The following is a 16,442-nucleotide window of genomic DNA, read 5'->3' as shown; positions in this document are numbered from 1 at the left end:
CAGATTTATCCTCACAGGATCCCTAAGAACGGTTTATTCTTGGTAATAAGTTCATTGTGAATATTCCCTCCTGGTTGTCCCATATGTGAAATGGAGAGGGGGCAGGAACTGAAAGAACTCTAAGCCACCATGCAGTCTGTTGTATGGGCAGACAAGTAAAGTCTGTGGCACAGAAAGGATTCGTTACATATCTAGTGGTTGTTTGAATTTTTAAATGGCGTTTAGAGACACGGGGCTGTATCCAAATAAGTTCGAATTGGAGTAGACCCTTTGAAATTAATGGACCTAAGTGAGCCATGTCCATTAAGTGGATCTACTCTGAGTATGACTAACATGGGATACAGCCCATAATATGCTAATATGTTTTCAATCCCTTCCACGTGTGCAGTAAGGCCTGCCTCTTTTGCATCCATGTGCACCTAGGATGGGTTTCCCGTACACAGGACAGTGCAACTTTGCTTGTCATCCATTACTTCACTGCCAGCAGTAGCCTGATGACCCACCAATGCCATTTGGAAATGGCGAGAATAGGGGTGGAGGAAAGGGGTGCGGTGGGTGTTGTCTGCCCCGGGTGTCACCACAGAGGGGGTGACAGAATGCCGGGGGGCACTCACCGTGGGGCCTGCAGTGTGCCCGAGCCACACGTCTCTCCTAAGAGAGGTGCACTTGGGTGCGCGCAAGCTCCGTGCTGCCCAAACGGTCTGTCCGCTGCCTCCCCCCCAGCTATAGGGTGGCTGAGTGGAAGGAGGCAGGCAGACTCCGGAAGCCCTGTGGTGCGCCCCACCCCTATGGGCAGCTTGCCCCGCCCCTGGGCGCGCCACCCAAACAGCTTCTTCCGCCGCTGGCTGGGAATGTAAACATTAAATATCTTGCAGTCGTCATTGGCATTGCTAATTTCTTCAACAAATCTCTTTTCCTTTTCAAGTTCTACTTTTTGCGCAGATATTGCAACTGTGGAGCCTGTGCAACTGAAGCGTATTGTCAACAGAGTTGTCCCAGCATATCGCAGCCGCAACATAATGGGCTGGGTTTCTCATGCATGCTCATGGTTAGGAAGTTTGGGGTATTTAGATAAGCGCTTAAGTCAGGCTTTTAATAGTCCCCTGGATCACAAGCCTAGTTTATTCAGGGTTTTGTTTCAGTCGCTAAAGCTCTCCCCACTCCTTTTTCAGACTCCTTTCAGAAAAGCCGCTAGGAAGCCACTGGGTTGAGGTTTCTGTCGTGGAAGTATATAATAATGAAGTTTTTGATCTTCTGGCCAAAGACAGCTATGGAAGAATGAGTGGTGTCAAAAGGGACATAATCACAAATAAGGAAGGAAAAAGCGATATCCCACTTCTTACCCATGAGTGAGTACTCTTGTGCATCTATGAGCAAGAAGTCATGCAGCCTGTGTCGGTGACAAAAAATGCTAATCTGTGTAAGATTGTTAAGATCAACTTGCTTTTCATATTCATTTGTTACTCATTAGCATCACTGCAATATGACTTTGTCTGCCCACCCTGTGTGTGTGTGTGAAGACATATTTTCTGAATGTTCCCCCACCTGGGGATCTCTTGCCAGCTAATGTTTTTCAGGATTTGGAGTGTCTCAATCTTATTTGCTCTCTAGGCGGGGAGGGGAGGGGGACATATTGTAACTTTGCCTATACTTGGAAATTCATTATAGTTGAAAGCAGGAAAGGGTTTTAGGGTTTTGTTTTGTTTTTTTGCTTTGAAAACAGTTTCAGATGGTAAAATTCCACGGAAAACCATAACTGTTTTTATTCCCAGTGGAAATGTGATTTCCCCCCTCTCTTCTTAAGAAAACTCCTGTAGTCACAATACACAACACAAGCATTTCTTATGCTTTTTTTTTTTTTTTTGGAGAGGGGAGGCCTAGAAGGCAGACACAACAGACCTTTTATTTCCTTCATAAACTATAATATACTACACCCACAAAAGAGATAATTTAAGACAGTATTTTTGTCTGTGGGTTTCTCTAACATAAGCAAACCACTCAAGCTTTGTTTATGTGGTTCTGTATTATTGCCAAAAATCCTTGATTAAAAATACACCAAATGTGCTGGAGGGTTGAGCTGACATAATTCCCTCCGTTTGGTTTTGTATTCTGCATAAATTGATCACCCCACAGAAAATTAGGGACCACTGAGAATTTTTTTTAATGGCTCTTTCTGCAATCAGGGATCTGAACATTTCTGAAGTCTAATATTCTGGTTCAGTGGATTTTCTTCATAATGTTTATACCCAAGGACAAAAAGTTTAGGATTCAGTGTAATAAAAACCAATTTTAAAACAATAAATTCATGATTTATTTGGAAGGAGAACGGGGAAATCAGACTTTGTAGAGTTGGAAGGGACCCCAAGGTAACAGCTGAGCAGACCAAGTTATCACAATATTGAGAAAGCATAAAGGTAAAGGTACCCCTGCCCATACGGGCCAGTCTTGACAGACTCTAGGGTTGTGCGCTCATCTCACTCTATAGGCCGGGAGCCAGCGCTGTCTGCAGACACTTCCGGGTCACGTGGCCAGCGTGACAAGCTGCATCTGGCGAGCCAGCGCAGCACACGGAACACCGTTTACCTTCCCGCTGGTAAGCGGCCCCTATTTATCTACTTGCACCCGGGGGTGCTTTCGAACTGCTAGGTTGGCAGGCGCTGGGACCAAACGACGGGAGCGCACCCCACCGCGGGGATTCAAACCACCGACCATGCGATCGGCAAGTCCTAGGCGCTGAGGTTTTAACCACAGTGCCACCCGTGTCCCCTGTTGAGAAAGCATAGCTGTTGTCATCAACTAATACAATAATTTCTAGTGCCTGGTCACATGTTACATTTTTCCGTCTTGGTTTGCTCTGCCAAGAGATAACTCTTACATTTATTTCTTATTGGCTGAAAGGGTCTGACTTGGTTTGAATGGTCATATTTTGGCTTATTAAAGTGAGATCTGCTCCACCCTTTGGTTATGCATGGAGCCCCTTCACTCAAGCCATGTTTAAACCAAGAACCCTCCAATCAATCAAAGCATGGCTACCTACTTTGGAAAAAGGCAGGCTATTATACCAACTTCAAGCTGTGGTTTAATATTTTAGTTTGTTCTGAAGCTGGGAACCATCATTTCCTAATTAAGATGAAACAGGAAACTGGTTAATTAGAGGCTTTCTGATCTAATCTGGTTCCTGGCAAAGGGAATAGTTCAAAAGCTCCTCTTGCATATCTCAGCTAAATAAGCTAAGATATGGTCATCCAAACATGGTCAGTGGCTAAGCAGTGACTACAGAATTCACTAAAAGAATCTATACAGTGACTGTAGCCTATATTTTGTGTATTATGAGGAAAGATGGCAGTTGCCATTTGATAAAACTAATTTACCAAAGTAATAGATTCCCAAAGTCTTACTTATCATCTTTCTCACCAAATTGGCCTACCCCAGTTCCACACAGCCATAGGTCAATTAACTAAAGTATTCAACTTCTGTGATCCTCCTACAATCCATTGCCCATGCTTTCTCTCCAAGAAAGTTATGGCTTGTATTTGAAATCTTGAGGCCTGTAGTATCACTCTTGAGTCATCCTTGTCCTGCGATTTAGCGAGGGAGAAATCTGCTGCAAGCTGGAATATGTGTCATGCGGTAGAAAACTGGCAAGCATAAGACCCCCTTTTCCTTCCCATTGTTTGGGAGGCTTTGCTTTTATTGCAGTTTTTTTATTATGCAGTTTTTAGAAATTTCAGGGAAGAAAAAGCTCCTTTTATAGAAACGTTTATGTGTCCAAGACTCGCTTTCTCGCTCTATATATATATACACCATCCTGCTAGATGTATAAAAAATGTGTCTTAAATTCAGTGCATTTCAGGAAAACATTAATAAACACATAATATTAAGTATTTATACAAAAAAGCTGGAAAATGAAAGACAAATCAAAACAAAATAAGGGAACCATGGTGATTGGCCACCCTTGCTCTAAAGAGTCGAAAGTCAGTTATGGGGGTTTTGAGTAGTGTTTCATCTATAGCCAAGGAAGAATGGTTGTGCTTTTCCTTCGGAGACATTGCACGCTGGGAGTATGTTCTTGAAACCTTCTGGCACATAGGCTGCCATATTGGTTACATTCTCCTAACCTGATTATAGAAATAGCATGTTGATATCCAGTGGGAACCAAAGGTGCTGTTTGGGTTTTTTGGCTATGCAAAGCAGGTGGGTGCTTTTCTTTGTGTTTAGCCTTTGAGTATGTTCCCTCTGAACGAACGTTTGCCACCATCGTGAAAGGGAGCTGCCTTTGAAATAAGAGCCAGTTCTTTCTTTTATAGATTGAGCAATCTGTAATACCAGTCAATGGGTATTGAGTCCCATTTGACTCTCGTGGACCCAGAATGTAACTCCTCAGAAACTAAACTCGCAGCCATCTCCCACCCCTTGTGGCAGATGCTTTTCATGCTGTCTTCAAGCTGCTGATTTTGCATGCAGGCAACTGTATGCAGCTCCCTGGTCATGTTGACCTTGAATGTTGAATGCTCAGCTCCAAGCTACCTTAAACTGAAGTGTCTGAGAGTTGAGGGGAGAGATGCCTGCTCCTCCAGAAATGAAAATAGGACACTGAATTCCTGGCCTCAGAGGAGGGTCTTCCTCCCATCCTCCTTCCCTTGAGGAAAAATGAATTTCTGTTAAAAACATAGAATTTCTCTTTCTAAATGTTGGTGTGCTGTCAGTTTCTCAATGACATTTCTTCCTTCTTGGGTATTATTAGGTATTCAGATGATATTATGGACATATGAATAGCTAAGTCTCACTACATAGGTAAAAAATAGAATAATTCCTTCCAGTAGCACCTTAGAGACCAACTAAGTTTGTTATTGGTATGAGCTTTCGTGTGCATGCACACTTCTTCAGATACCATGCACACGAAAGCTCATACCAATAATAAACTTAGTTGGTCTCTAAGGTGCTACTGGAAGGAATTATTTTATTTTGTTTCGACTATGGCAGACCAATACAACTACCTACCTATAACTAGTACTTAGGAAAAATTAGTTTAGAAAACAAATATAACTAGGGTGAAGTCAGAAAAAGTGATGAGAAAAATCTGACCAGTTTTATTTGGGTTAGCATCCATGACAGAAGAGTGATGCTCTCTCCAGACTGAGATGCTAGTTTGTAGCTGGCAACACATCATACAATATTATCTTTTTTTAACAGCCGACAGTCTCCATATAATTAGGTTGTTTCACAATTCCTGTTAAACCCTGCATTTCAGTTGGAGGTGCTGTGCATAATTCAAAGCAGGGAGGAAACAAGATGAACCACGCACTGCAATTGTTTTTGCATGTTTAGCGACGTCTGTTTCACCTTTAATCTCTCTCTGTGCCAGGTTCCCAGGATGAACAAAAATCCCGAGATTTCTTTTGAATACATACATTCATTCATCTTAGATGCAGAAATGGTGTTTTTTGCGTGGCATGTGCTTCCTTTTGAGCTTCTCAGATCTGGATTTCCTCGTCCTTGGTTAAATTAAATGAATACTGTTGTAGGAATGTTCTCAGAATTTCTGTTGCAAAAGATGGTTCCACTGTTATTAATCTAAATTACAGTTCTACAAAACTATAGTGTCTTGATGGACAATGAAAATATTCAAGATTGACACCTAAAACTGTCAAAATGTTATTCATAGTTACCCAGATGTTGTTTATCATTGAACATGATTGTTACAATTTACATCAGAGCATCAAGGTATAAAATTGACCCCTGAATCTTAATAACTTAGTTGTTTTACAAATGCACCATATAAAACATGCAGTTTTAGTACAGATGCTTTAGGTGGTGGTGGGGAAATGGAAACAATATTTAGGACAAGATGAGACTCCTGGGGAAGTGAGCACATCTGTACTCATGCTTAAGTTGCAGCATTTTTTAAAATCCTGCAAAAATGTTTTGTTTTGTAAGGCCTGTTGAAGATGCTGTGGAGTTTTTGGAACTAGTTAATAAGGGCTTACAACTGAGAGTCAAACACCCGACACTTGTCCACGCTCATTCCTCTCGTTCTCATCTTGTGATAACCTTGACAGTAACCACAAAGGCTGACTCAGAGGATAACTTGGGTAAGTTGCCTGTTTCTAGAATACCTCTAGGATTGTCATGGAAGCCACTACCCATACAAAGTATTTGCTTTGCTTTTACTTCATATGCAGCCTTTAAAAAAGCAGATCAGAAATGTAATTGGCTAGTCTGCTTTAAGGCTGACATTGAATTCCAATCTGAAACTCGCTGCAACCATTTCCTATTATTTAAATTCAAGCTGGAGAAAAACCTGAGAGCCACTGGCTAGGAGAAATTCTGGGACTAACATGTGGGTGCTCCTTCCTAGCTATACACTACATTGTATAGTGTACATCTTATGACTCCTGCTTTTCCAGTTTTAAGTTAGGTTTATTAAATTTATACCCCTCCTCTTCTTGTCAAAGGCCTAGACAGCTCATTTCTATAGAATTCCATCACAAAAATGGAACTATAATAAAATAATATTATAAACTGTTATAATTACTGGATCCACCCTTAGTCCTAACCCAGAAACTGAACTGAACAGGTTCCTTTTTTTAAAAAAATGATATTTATTGAAAATTTTTGAAATTACAAAGAAAAAACAAAGCAGAAAAAGAAAAAAGAAAAAACAAAGAAAAAACAAACCACATCAAACAATACCAATTCAAAAAACAAAAATACACCGCAAACAGACAAAAATAAATCCATCATTCTCAAATCCTCAACTCTCATTACCTTCTTTCTTTGACCTCCTCCTCCTCCCTTTTTTTGTATCCTGCTTAATAATTATGCAGCAAATCCTTTCCATATTTCATAGTATTCTGTCATTACATTACCTTAATCTATTTTCATCTTATCTTATAAAAAACCTTAAAAACTTAAAACTTAAATCTTATTTTTACCGACTTCTCACAACCATAATATTCTTACCTAATTCTTTAAACATTTTTGCTAGAGCCAAGTAATTTCGCTCCAACATTTTTCTAACATTCATCAATTTTATAAAGCAATCCTGGTAATAAAAAGAGAAATAAAAACAATCCAGTCTTCATCCAGCGTCCCTTCCTCCTGGTCCCAGGTTTTGCCAGTCCTTTTTATCCCATCGATCTAGCGCATTAACCTGGTAACCTTATATCCGAGGCCCTTAAGTCTATTCCATGTCCCTTCCGCAGCTCTTCTTCATATTCTCCTTTCACTCGTGGGAACTCCAGCTTGGTGATGTTTTTGACCCTTTTCAACAAATCAGCCCCTTTTCCATAGTCCAGACTCAACTCCATGTGGTATTTAAGAAGATGTTTCAGAATCCCTCCAAAATTGAGAGCCCCCACAGCTCCAAATATCTCACGGCCCATTGCCAGACTCGGAAAGTCCAAACATCCCTGCATAGGGGGGTCTATCCAACCCCCCATTTCCAAACCAATCCAAACTTTATCTTTCCAAATCTGGCTTTTTCCAAGTTCATTTGTCAAGTCCAAAAGCTCTTGTTCCTGCAAGGCCGCAGCTCCCTCCATCTCTAGCGCCCAAGATTCAGCAACATCCTCTTCTCTCATCTGCTCTGTCAGGACACACTCCTGATCTAATTCCTGGGTGGGCTCCACATAGTTTCTCACTGCCTGTTCAAAAATTCTAGCCGCATTAGTCATCAAATCCATCTTCTCACTTAACTGTTCCAGTAGGGCACTTGTTTTACAGAGAGCACACAACAGAGCCTCTGAATACATTGTCCTACAAGGTCACAAGTCCATTCCCACGATTGTAATCTGAGACAGCTGCAAGCTCCCTGGAATTAGTTACAGTTTCACAGTCTCCCTCTAGGGGGAGAACTTCTGTTTGTTCTTGCAACAAAGTATCCTTTTTGTGATATTTTGTCAATATTTGTTCCTTTAAAGTGCAAAAGGAAACAGTGGAATCACTATGTTTCTCTTCCTTTAACTATCTGTCAAAAACGTTTGTCTCTAGTCAATGAGCTTCAAACGTCAATCCTGACACCCCGCTCCAGGATCAGGACGGTGAAAAGTTACTTTACTTTAAACTCACTTCTGCAGGTTTAAACAGTCCAAAAAAGATCCCCCTTCTTCTCCTGCTGCCGAAGGGGGGTTCAACAATTTTAAATGATGAAAGCCAATCCTTTAGAAGCGATTTTCTGAGCTCTAGTTTACATTGTCTTTGCTTTATTCTGTCTACAAAGAAACGGAAGGCTGACTTCCTGTTTAGACCTTCCCGTTTCAGTGCCAAATTAAAGTAAATGTTTAAGTCCAATTCCTTTCTGCTCGCAAGTCCTTATTTAAAGTCTGATTGTTCAAAGTTTAATACTCACGGGTGCTTATTTTAGAAGCCAAATTGTCCCAGGAAAAAGGCAGCGCTCTCCAGCAACGGCTGTGCGGCTTCGCTCCACAGAAATAGCAGTTGACTCAAAGCACCGCGCCACTTCCCCCTCTTCACTTCGGAGCCCGTTAGTGGGTTCCTTTGCGGGTTGGGGGCGCTAAGGGTGCCCGCCGAGTCCCATGGTCACAGGCTTCATCCGCCTGTGATTTTTAGCAGGGTCCCCGCTTCGCCGTAGCGGAAAAGACCCGTTTCACGCAGAGCTAGTCCCTCCAGTTCAGAGGGAGTCCGCCATTGCCGATGGCGCCACCCCGGAAGTTCTGAACTGAACAGATTCCGCACCCTTTCTGCATGTCTTACTTTGCTTCTGCAGGGTCAGAAATAAACTTTTCTCATTATTTTTCTTTCCTTCACCCAGCAACTCCCTGGGCAGGTGACCGTTCGAGTCCAAAGATGGGTAGAAAACATTTCCTCGCTTCTCCTTGCTCAGTGAAAGATGACAAGCCCTCCCTTCCTTCTAGAGCTTCTTCTCCAACGCTGTTTTTCAATGAATCTACAGAAAAACTTAAGCGAATGAGAACGAAACTGCAGCTGGTGGATTTGGCTGGCAGCGAATGTGCTGGTAAAGTAACCTTTGGGACAAAACATATTCATGCTTGTGAAGGTGGAAACCTACCTTGGGATCAGTTTGCATTGAGTAAATTTAGCTAGTGCATGTAGAAGCTGTGGACAACATGTTCCGCTCCAAGGACCACATCTGAAATGGATCTGGTTAAACTGTTAATGTTAGGCCCGTGTGCCTGTTGAGTGTGGACTGATTACTTGAGATCCATAAAGTGCTTAGCCTGCAAAGAACAGCTACAGAGCTCCCAAGTGGGGCTCTTAAACTTTATTAACATACCTTCAAGGTTTTATTTAGTTACAATCTTTCTGATCTTTTGCTAAATTACCGTTGTGTTTTGATGCATTCCATATCACACCAGAGTCATTCATTTGCCTTTTAACGCCCCCTCTTCCATTTTTCCTAGAATCCAGTGATACCCTCTTTCCTGATCTTTAAAAGCTGGTCTGGGTAGAGGCCCTGGTACCAAATATTCCTCGAGTGCTCCCCACCCCTCCTAAATTGAGTATTTACCGTATTTTTTGCCCTATAGGACGCACTTTTTCCCCTCCAAAAATGAGGGGAAAATGTGTGTGCGTCCTATGGGGTGAATGCAGGCTTCAGGAAGCTATCCCCCCAGCCCGGCAAGTTCCCAGAGCGATGCCGAAGCTGCACTCTGGGACCCGTTCTGGGGGCTGGGGTGGGGTGGAATAATTTTTCCCCCTTTATTCCCCCCCCCATCTAGGTGCGTCCTATAGGGCGAAAAATACGGTAGTTAGTAATTCACCAAATACCAGTGACATGTTGCATGAAAATTTGTAGCAGTCTCCGTCTCTAGAGGAAGTGTTTTGTATTCAAACAATGGAGGAGGAAATACTCCATTTTTAAGATGGATTCTCCCCTCTCCATGGACTTCAAGGCATCTTTGAAGCTTTGCCCCCAACACTAATAAGCTAATTGGCACTGAAATCACAGATTCAGACGATGTTGCTCTTAGGACTGTTCAACTGACAGGTGTCAGTCACCTGATATCATTATGGCATCAGGTGATGGGTGGAACCACGCACTTGTCAATTTTGATCCTTGAGGCAGATAAGTATCTGGCCCAAAGTCAGATTCGGTTCCCAACCCCTGCAATACAATGAGGTTTCTTGGTTAGTTTTGGAGCAAAGTGGCATTTACTTTGTCCATTCGCAATGCACGTCATATACTCTTTGAATAGAGATTCTTCAGGCATCCTCACTTTTGACTTCCAGGCATCTTTCAAAAACTTTCTAGTGCCAAGAGGCCTTAGCAGTTGTTGTTGTTGTTGTTTAAAAAAACGTAGCCATTAATTTTAATTTTTGAACGGTATTGCATTGAACTGTTGTTTTGCGTAAATTTAAGGCCCAGCTCCTGACCGTCACTGATCTTGGAGCATAAGCAAAGGGGGCACTCCGTGACATAGCCGTTAAGAGGGGCCTGAATTCCCCAGTTCCTCTCCTACCTTGATGCCCAGTCACAGTTCAGCACAAAGTTTGTTCAGGCTGCTGCTTAATAGGTATTACCTTTCTGGTGCTAAACCACCTAGGAATGCCTGCAATTTAAAGCTCACAAATGATTTAAATACATCAAATATTTGTCCAGATCAACATAATTCCGTGTGGCTTCTTCAGCCTGCTTATGAAAAACAATACCAGGAGGGATGTTGATGCATCCTGTAAGCAATTTCCTGTTTTCTTTGGCTCCCTCCTCCCTCCCCCCATGCTTTCTTCCTCTTCAAACGCAGTCCTTTCAGAAACCTGATTATTTATTTCCTAAAGGACAAGCTTCCTTACCAAGAAAAGCCTCTCAGTCAAATGCAACATTCCAGAAATAATGTTTTGAAAACTGAACCTATGTTATGAAAGAGCTCTTTACGTTGCTGCCAAGAGTTCTTTTCACTGGTCACATTTTTTAAAAAAAAACTATTAAAAGATAATCATATTATTTGTTGTGGGCGTTAAAGCTTTCTTCTACTCCCCCCCCCCCTTTTAGCCAATATACAGTTGAGCAATCCTGAGATGTTTCCACTGCTTCTTGAGGGCAACCATTTGCTGGTCTGTTCTTTTGAAAGACCAGATCTCCAGGTGGCACCACTCGGCATCATTAATGAACTGCAGTGATTATCGCCAATTTGCCTCCGCTGATATTTTACATAATAAATAGGTTAACACTGCAATCCTAAGCATGTTTATTCAAAATTAAATCCATCTGTGTTCAGTGGGACTCACTCCCGAGTAAATGGGTTTAGAATTGTAGCCTAAACTCTGCTCAATTTCTGGAAGACATTTTTTTGCTTGGATAAAATCACATCAGCTTTTCCGTTTAGACAACAATGGTACCTCAGGTTAAGTACTTAATTCGTTCTGGAGGTCCGTTCTTAACCTGTAACTGTTCTTAACCTGAAGCACCACTTTAACTAATGGGGCCTCCTGCTGCTGCCGCGCCGCCGGAGCACGATTTCTGTTCTCATCCTGAAGCAAAGTTCTTAACCCGAGGTACTATTTCAGTGTTAGCGGAGTCTGTAACCTGAAGAGTCTGTAACCTGAAGCGTCTGTAACCCGAGGTATCACTGTATTTAATTTTAATGTGTCATCATCGTCAACTTGTGAGACTGGTATATATGTCTTATCAGAGTCAACATTGGTTTATTATTTATTTAAGATGTATACATGATGCTTTTCAGGTGAACGTCACAAGGCGACTTATAAAAAAGCGTTTAAAAATATTAATTAAAACCTCATAATAAAACAGCAAAAAAATGCAATGAATACAAAAGCTTTTTTTAAAAAAAAGAAGGGCAAGTGTATTCATTTGTAGTGTATTTTTTGAAAGCTAGATCTCCTCCTTCAGTAGGGGAGAGAAAGACCTCGGCAGAAACACTATAAGCTAGATCAGGCTTCCTCAAACTCATCCCTCCAGATGTTTTTCACCTACAACTCCCATGATCCGTAGCTAGCAGGACCAGTGGTCAGGGATGTTGGGAATTGTAGTCTCAAAACATCTGGAGGGCTGAATTTGAGGAAGTCTGAGCTAGATGGTGAGTGGCTCTCTAAGCTTGTCTGTCCTTTCTTTCCATAGCTGTAATTCCTCCCCTCAGGAAAAATGGTCCTCAGGTATCCCTGTAGGTTGTGGGAGGGAAAGGTCAATCCAGCTGAAACAGGTTTTGTTTTATTTTAAGTGGGCTTGTCCCATGTTGTCAGTGCCAACTTTCACCCCTTGTGAATGTATTAAAATAAAATGAAGTTGACCTGGTAGAATCACTTCAAAAAGTAATGAGAACCTCTGTATGAGAAGTGTACCGTATATCCAGGTGTCTGGAAGCATGGAGTTGTGCTTGTTCTCACTGCTCTGTTTTCTTTTCCTGTGCACTAGGCATGTCTGGTGTGACCGGGTCAGTCCTGAGAGAGACATCCTTCATTAACCGCAGCTTGTCTGCTTTGGCTGATGTGCTTGGAGCCATATCAGAACAGCGCTCTCATGTGCCATATCGAAACAGCAAACTTACCCATTTACTTCAGGATTCCATAGGTGAGGAGAGCTGGCTTTAGTAACTCCTGCGTTCAGCCTTTCTTCCATTCAGTTTGAAATTCATCTGTGTGAGATATTTATCACCTTGATCTTAAATTCAAGAAACCCAGATGGTGATAAAACAGGATGCTGAGTCAGAAGTCTTCTGGCTCTGGGGTGTGCTTTCCTCCCTGCTTAAGCATGACTCTTCAAACTTTGGCAGCTATGCAGCAAGCATGCATTCACCAGGTAAAGATTTCTCCACCACTGCATTGCATTGGTGAGGAAAGCTGCACCTGTTGAAGGTTTACCTGTTTGGTACCTACTAAAGACATGGAAGCCTTTCCACACGTGCCAAAAATTAGCATATGCATATTCTATCTATTTGGCTGTTTCTTTATCTTGTGCACAAGCCCTTAATTAGGCCAAAGAACTTGAACTGAGAAAAGGACTGAAGTAACTTATACTCAGGTTGAAATAAGCCCAAAACAGTGCTTGTGTGAACTGAGATGTGCATGTGTAACATGTTTTTCTATCCTGCTCCTGGAAAATGTGAAATTATGAATAAATTTATAATTTCATGAGGTGAGAACACAATGAAAAGCGTCCTCTCAAATTTAAAATGTGATTATCAGGAAACCTGGGTTCACTCAAACTTTTGAAAGAGTGTCGCCTTTGGCATGTTCCTTAAATCCAGCAAAGTTCTTTGTTTAACTTTATACTTAAGCTGCTATTTCCCCTGCCCACACCATTTGTGAGAGCAGCCTTATTAAATGACACAACCCAGCAATTTCCACTAGGTCTATGGCTTCCATTACGAGGCCCCTGGAATTTAATCTTTGCACTCTGATTCGGAGGTGTACAATTTTCTCACAAACCTTACTATCTCTTCTGCCAACACTCCCCTGCAGATGCAGACACCTACAAATACAGTCATATAGATATGAAAGAGCTGCCGTCTGCAATATTGTTCTGCCCCTGGAATCTTCTTCCTCGAAGGCAGTCGTTTTCTGTGCATGCCATTGTGGCTGGCCTGCTAGCCATTTCAGTCATCTTCTAGCTAGAAATATGTCTTGCACTCCTGCAAATTTTATCGAATGAGCCCCCATGTAAAAAGAAAAGGGTGGGTGCACTTCTTACATTGGGATTCACATAGATAATCATGCCAGAGTTAGATTATGGCCTTGCACAGCAGCTTACTTAAAAATAGTGTTTATTTAGCCCTTCCAACCCTACCCTAAATAAATGCTTTGCCTTGTGAAATGGACAAGATCCACTCTGGTTAGCATTTTGCAATTTATTGGGAAAAAATCTGTGAATATGTATGTCTTGTTTGTTCTTCTTAGGGGGCGATGCGAAGTTGCTGGTGGTGCTGTGTGTCTCCCCCAGCCAAAAGTATATCACAGAGTCACTGCAAACCCTGGGTTTTGGATCTCGCGCACGGCAAGTTCAGAGAGGGCACACAAAGAAAAGAAACCAACCAGCGCTGAGCAAGTCCAAATAAGAAACACGACTCCTGTGGATTGAAGCATTATTAATGAGTTCCTCAGACTGAAATGTATCTTGTTGTCATAAAGCTGAAAACTGCCAGTTAAAATAAGCACTCCATATTGGCAAGCCCTAAAATTGCTTGGCAGTGTGTCTTTGTTCCAAGAATAATTGCATGAGTTAACAAACAGCTACCACTAAGGGTAGATGAGCATGTCTATCATTCCTTTTTGGGAGAGCAGTGGGATGATAACGTTTTACAAGGCAAATCATTTTGGAATAGCAAAACAAGGGCAGAACCCCCCATGGCTGAAATCTCTGTTACTTAGTGCTGCTAGCTAACAAAGCAGAGCGACAGGAGAATGCCAGACACATTGCAGTGCACAGTGGGTGGCATCTACCATGAAGAATTCAATCAGGCTAGCTGCTACAACCCCTAGATCACTTCCCATTTGGACCCCAAATGTATATATGTGAAGTTAGGATTTTTTGTCCCTGTGTACAACGCTTGACAATTTCCCTTGGCAGTGAGCACAGGGGAGTAAACATTTGCTTGGATATTTTTATTAAGGAGAAAACACTTAATTAAAATTCAGCTTCAGAAGAGAGAATATTCCTGCTTAGAGCTTTACAACACATCAGAGTCTCAAGTGATTTTTAAAAATATTTTGGTCACAAAATAAATTGGCTGTAATTTCCTCATGTCTAATTTCCTTAATCTGCTTTAAGGATACTTTGACATCTTGGATAATAAGGACATTGTTTCTGAGTTGCCACAAGGGGCTAGTCCAGGGATGAGGAAACTCAGACCCCTCCAGACCTCGCTGTATGACCTCTGGGAGGTTTCCCAGGTCATGTTTTTTGTTTGTTTGCTTGCTTAAATTTCTATCGTGCCCTTCTTCCAAGAATCACAGGGTAGTTTACAATATAAAAACACAAAAATACATAGCATAGTAGTCAGCAAAAACAATAACAACCACACCACCTTTTAGTGTGTGTGTGTGTGTGTGTGTGTGTGTGTGTGTGTGTGTGTTTGCCTGGCTGTAACATGTCCTTGAACTCTTGCTTTTCTGTAAGAAAGATGGGAGTCTGCATGGAAACCTGGCTGCTTTTGTGTAGCTGTAATGTAACCTACTGTGCAAAGGTAAGAGTCACATCCATTGTTATGTCCACTTTTGCATCTGGCTCTTCCCACCGCTGTTATGTGGTTCCCTACCCCTGGATTAGTCCATATCACATGCCACTTCTCTCCATATGGAGTCACATGGACAAAAATAAATGATGTTGGCCATATATGACCATCTGATTCACAGGTTGCACTTGGTGACATGACAGTCGATGAACCAAGGACTGCATCAGTAACCAGAATGTATGAAATTAATCTTTCCATAATCAGAATTGTCATGACAACTCCATGAGGTTGGTTAGATGAAGGGTGGGGATTGGCCTAAGGCAAGTATCACAGCTATACTGTATTTTTCGCTCTATAAGATGCACCAGACCATAAGACTCACCTAGTTTTTGGAGGAAGAAAACAAGAAGAAAAAAATCTGAATCTCAGAAGCCAGACCAGCAAGAGGGATTGCTGTGCAGTGAAAGCAGCAATCCCTCTTGCTGTTCTGGCTTCTGGGATAGCTGCGCAGCCTGCATTCGCTCCATAAGACGCACACATATTTCCCCTTACTTTTTAGAAGGGAAAAAGTGAGTCTTATAGAGCAAAAAATACGGTATGTGATTTCATTCTCCTTGATCCAAATCTGCCATTCAGTTCACACGGTGCTCAAAGCAGAACATCACCTAATACCATTTTAACATTTCTGTAGCAACTTTCAGCAAGAGAACCACCAAATCCTTCTGTATGTTGGGTTGCACATTTGTGGCAAGGAGAGAATTGGCAGAAACAGGCAATAAGCTCTCCCTGCCTAAGTACTTTCTGCTGCCATCTTTTCTGCACATGGTGATTTAGAGCATGTGGACAACATGACGGCAGGGAAACAGTACTAAGCAACTTTAAAGATCAAGAGATTCGGTGGTATGTGGTGGGACTTTAATAACATCTCATTTGTTTTATGTTCTGTTTTAATGCTCTATGGAGGCCCATGATTCATTCTTTTAAAAAAATATTTTAAAAACGCCTCAAGTGATCACAACTGCCTCCAGACTTGGGATAGAGGTCATTGGCGGGTCGCTGCAAGGAGACTTAAATTGCAGTTTGCCGACCCAGAAGGCTGGAGCTTATAGCACTCCAAGTCTCTTAACCTTCTTGAGCATAAATATTTACCCAGAAATTTTATAGCATGCTCCAATTGGAATTTCACCCTTCAACATGTACCAGCTGCTGCATTATGCAGGGAGCTGTATGTGGTATGGTCTCTGACCTTTTGGAGTGTTTGAATTGCGGTGACATGAATGTACACCGCAATGTAAGGAATGGCTGCCTACCTCAAATACATGTAAGCATAGTCTC

General features: G+C 41.9%; 1 protein-coding gene across 2 annotated transcripts in view; it reads left to right on the top strand.

Annotated features, from left to right (window-relative positions):
• KIF25 (kinesin family member 25) overlaps nt 1-14,113 on the top strand; it is a 39,855-nt gene extending 25,742 nt beyond the window's left edge. For both annotated transcript variants that reach the window (XM_082217107.1, XM_082217106.1), the window contains 5 exons: nt 1,173-1,349; nt 5,938-6,092; nt 8,774-8,977; nt 12,353-12,508; nt 13,834-14,113. In XM_082217107.1, coding sequence (XP_082073233.1) covers nt 1,173-1,349; nt 5,938-6,092; nt 8,774-8,977; nt 12,353-12,508; nt 13,834-13,991 — 850 coding nt within the window. In that variant the 3' untranslated portion in view covers nt 13,992-14,113. The remainder of the gene's footprint in view (nt 1-1,172; nt 1,350-5,937; nt 6,093-8,773; nt 8,978-12,352; nt 12,509-13,833) is intronic.
• Nucleotides 14,114-16,442: the final 2,329 nt, after the last annotated feature.

The sequence above is a fragment of the Podarcis vaucheri genome (genome assembly GCF_965113315.1).
Source record: "Podarcis vaucheri genome assembly, chromosome: 3".
Lineage (NCBI taxonomy): Eukaryota > Metazoa > Chordata > Lepidosauria > Squamata > Lacertidae > Podarcis > Podarcis vaucheri.
Note: the sequence above shows the minus strand (reverse complement) of the source record. Positions and strands in the feature narration are given on the sequence as shown.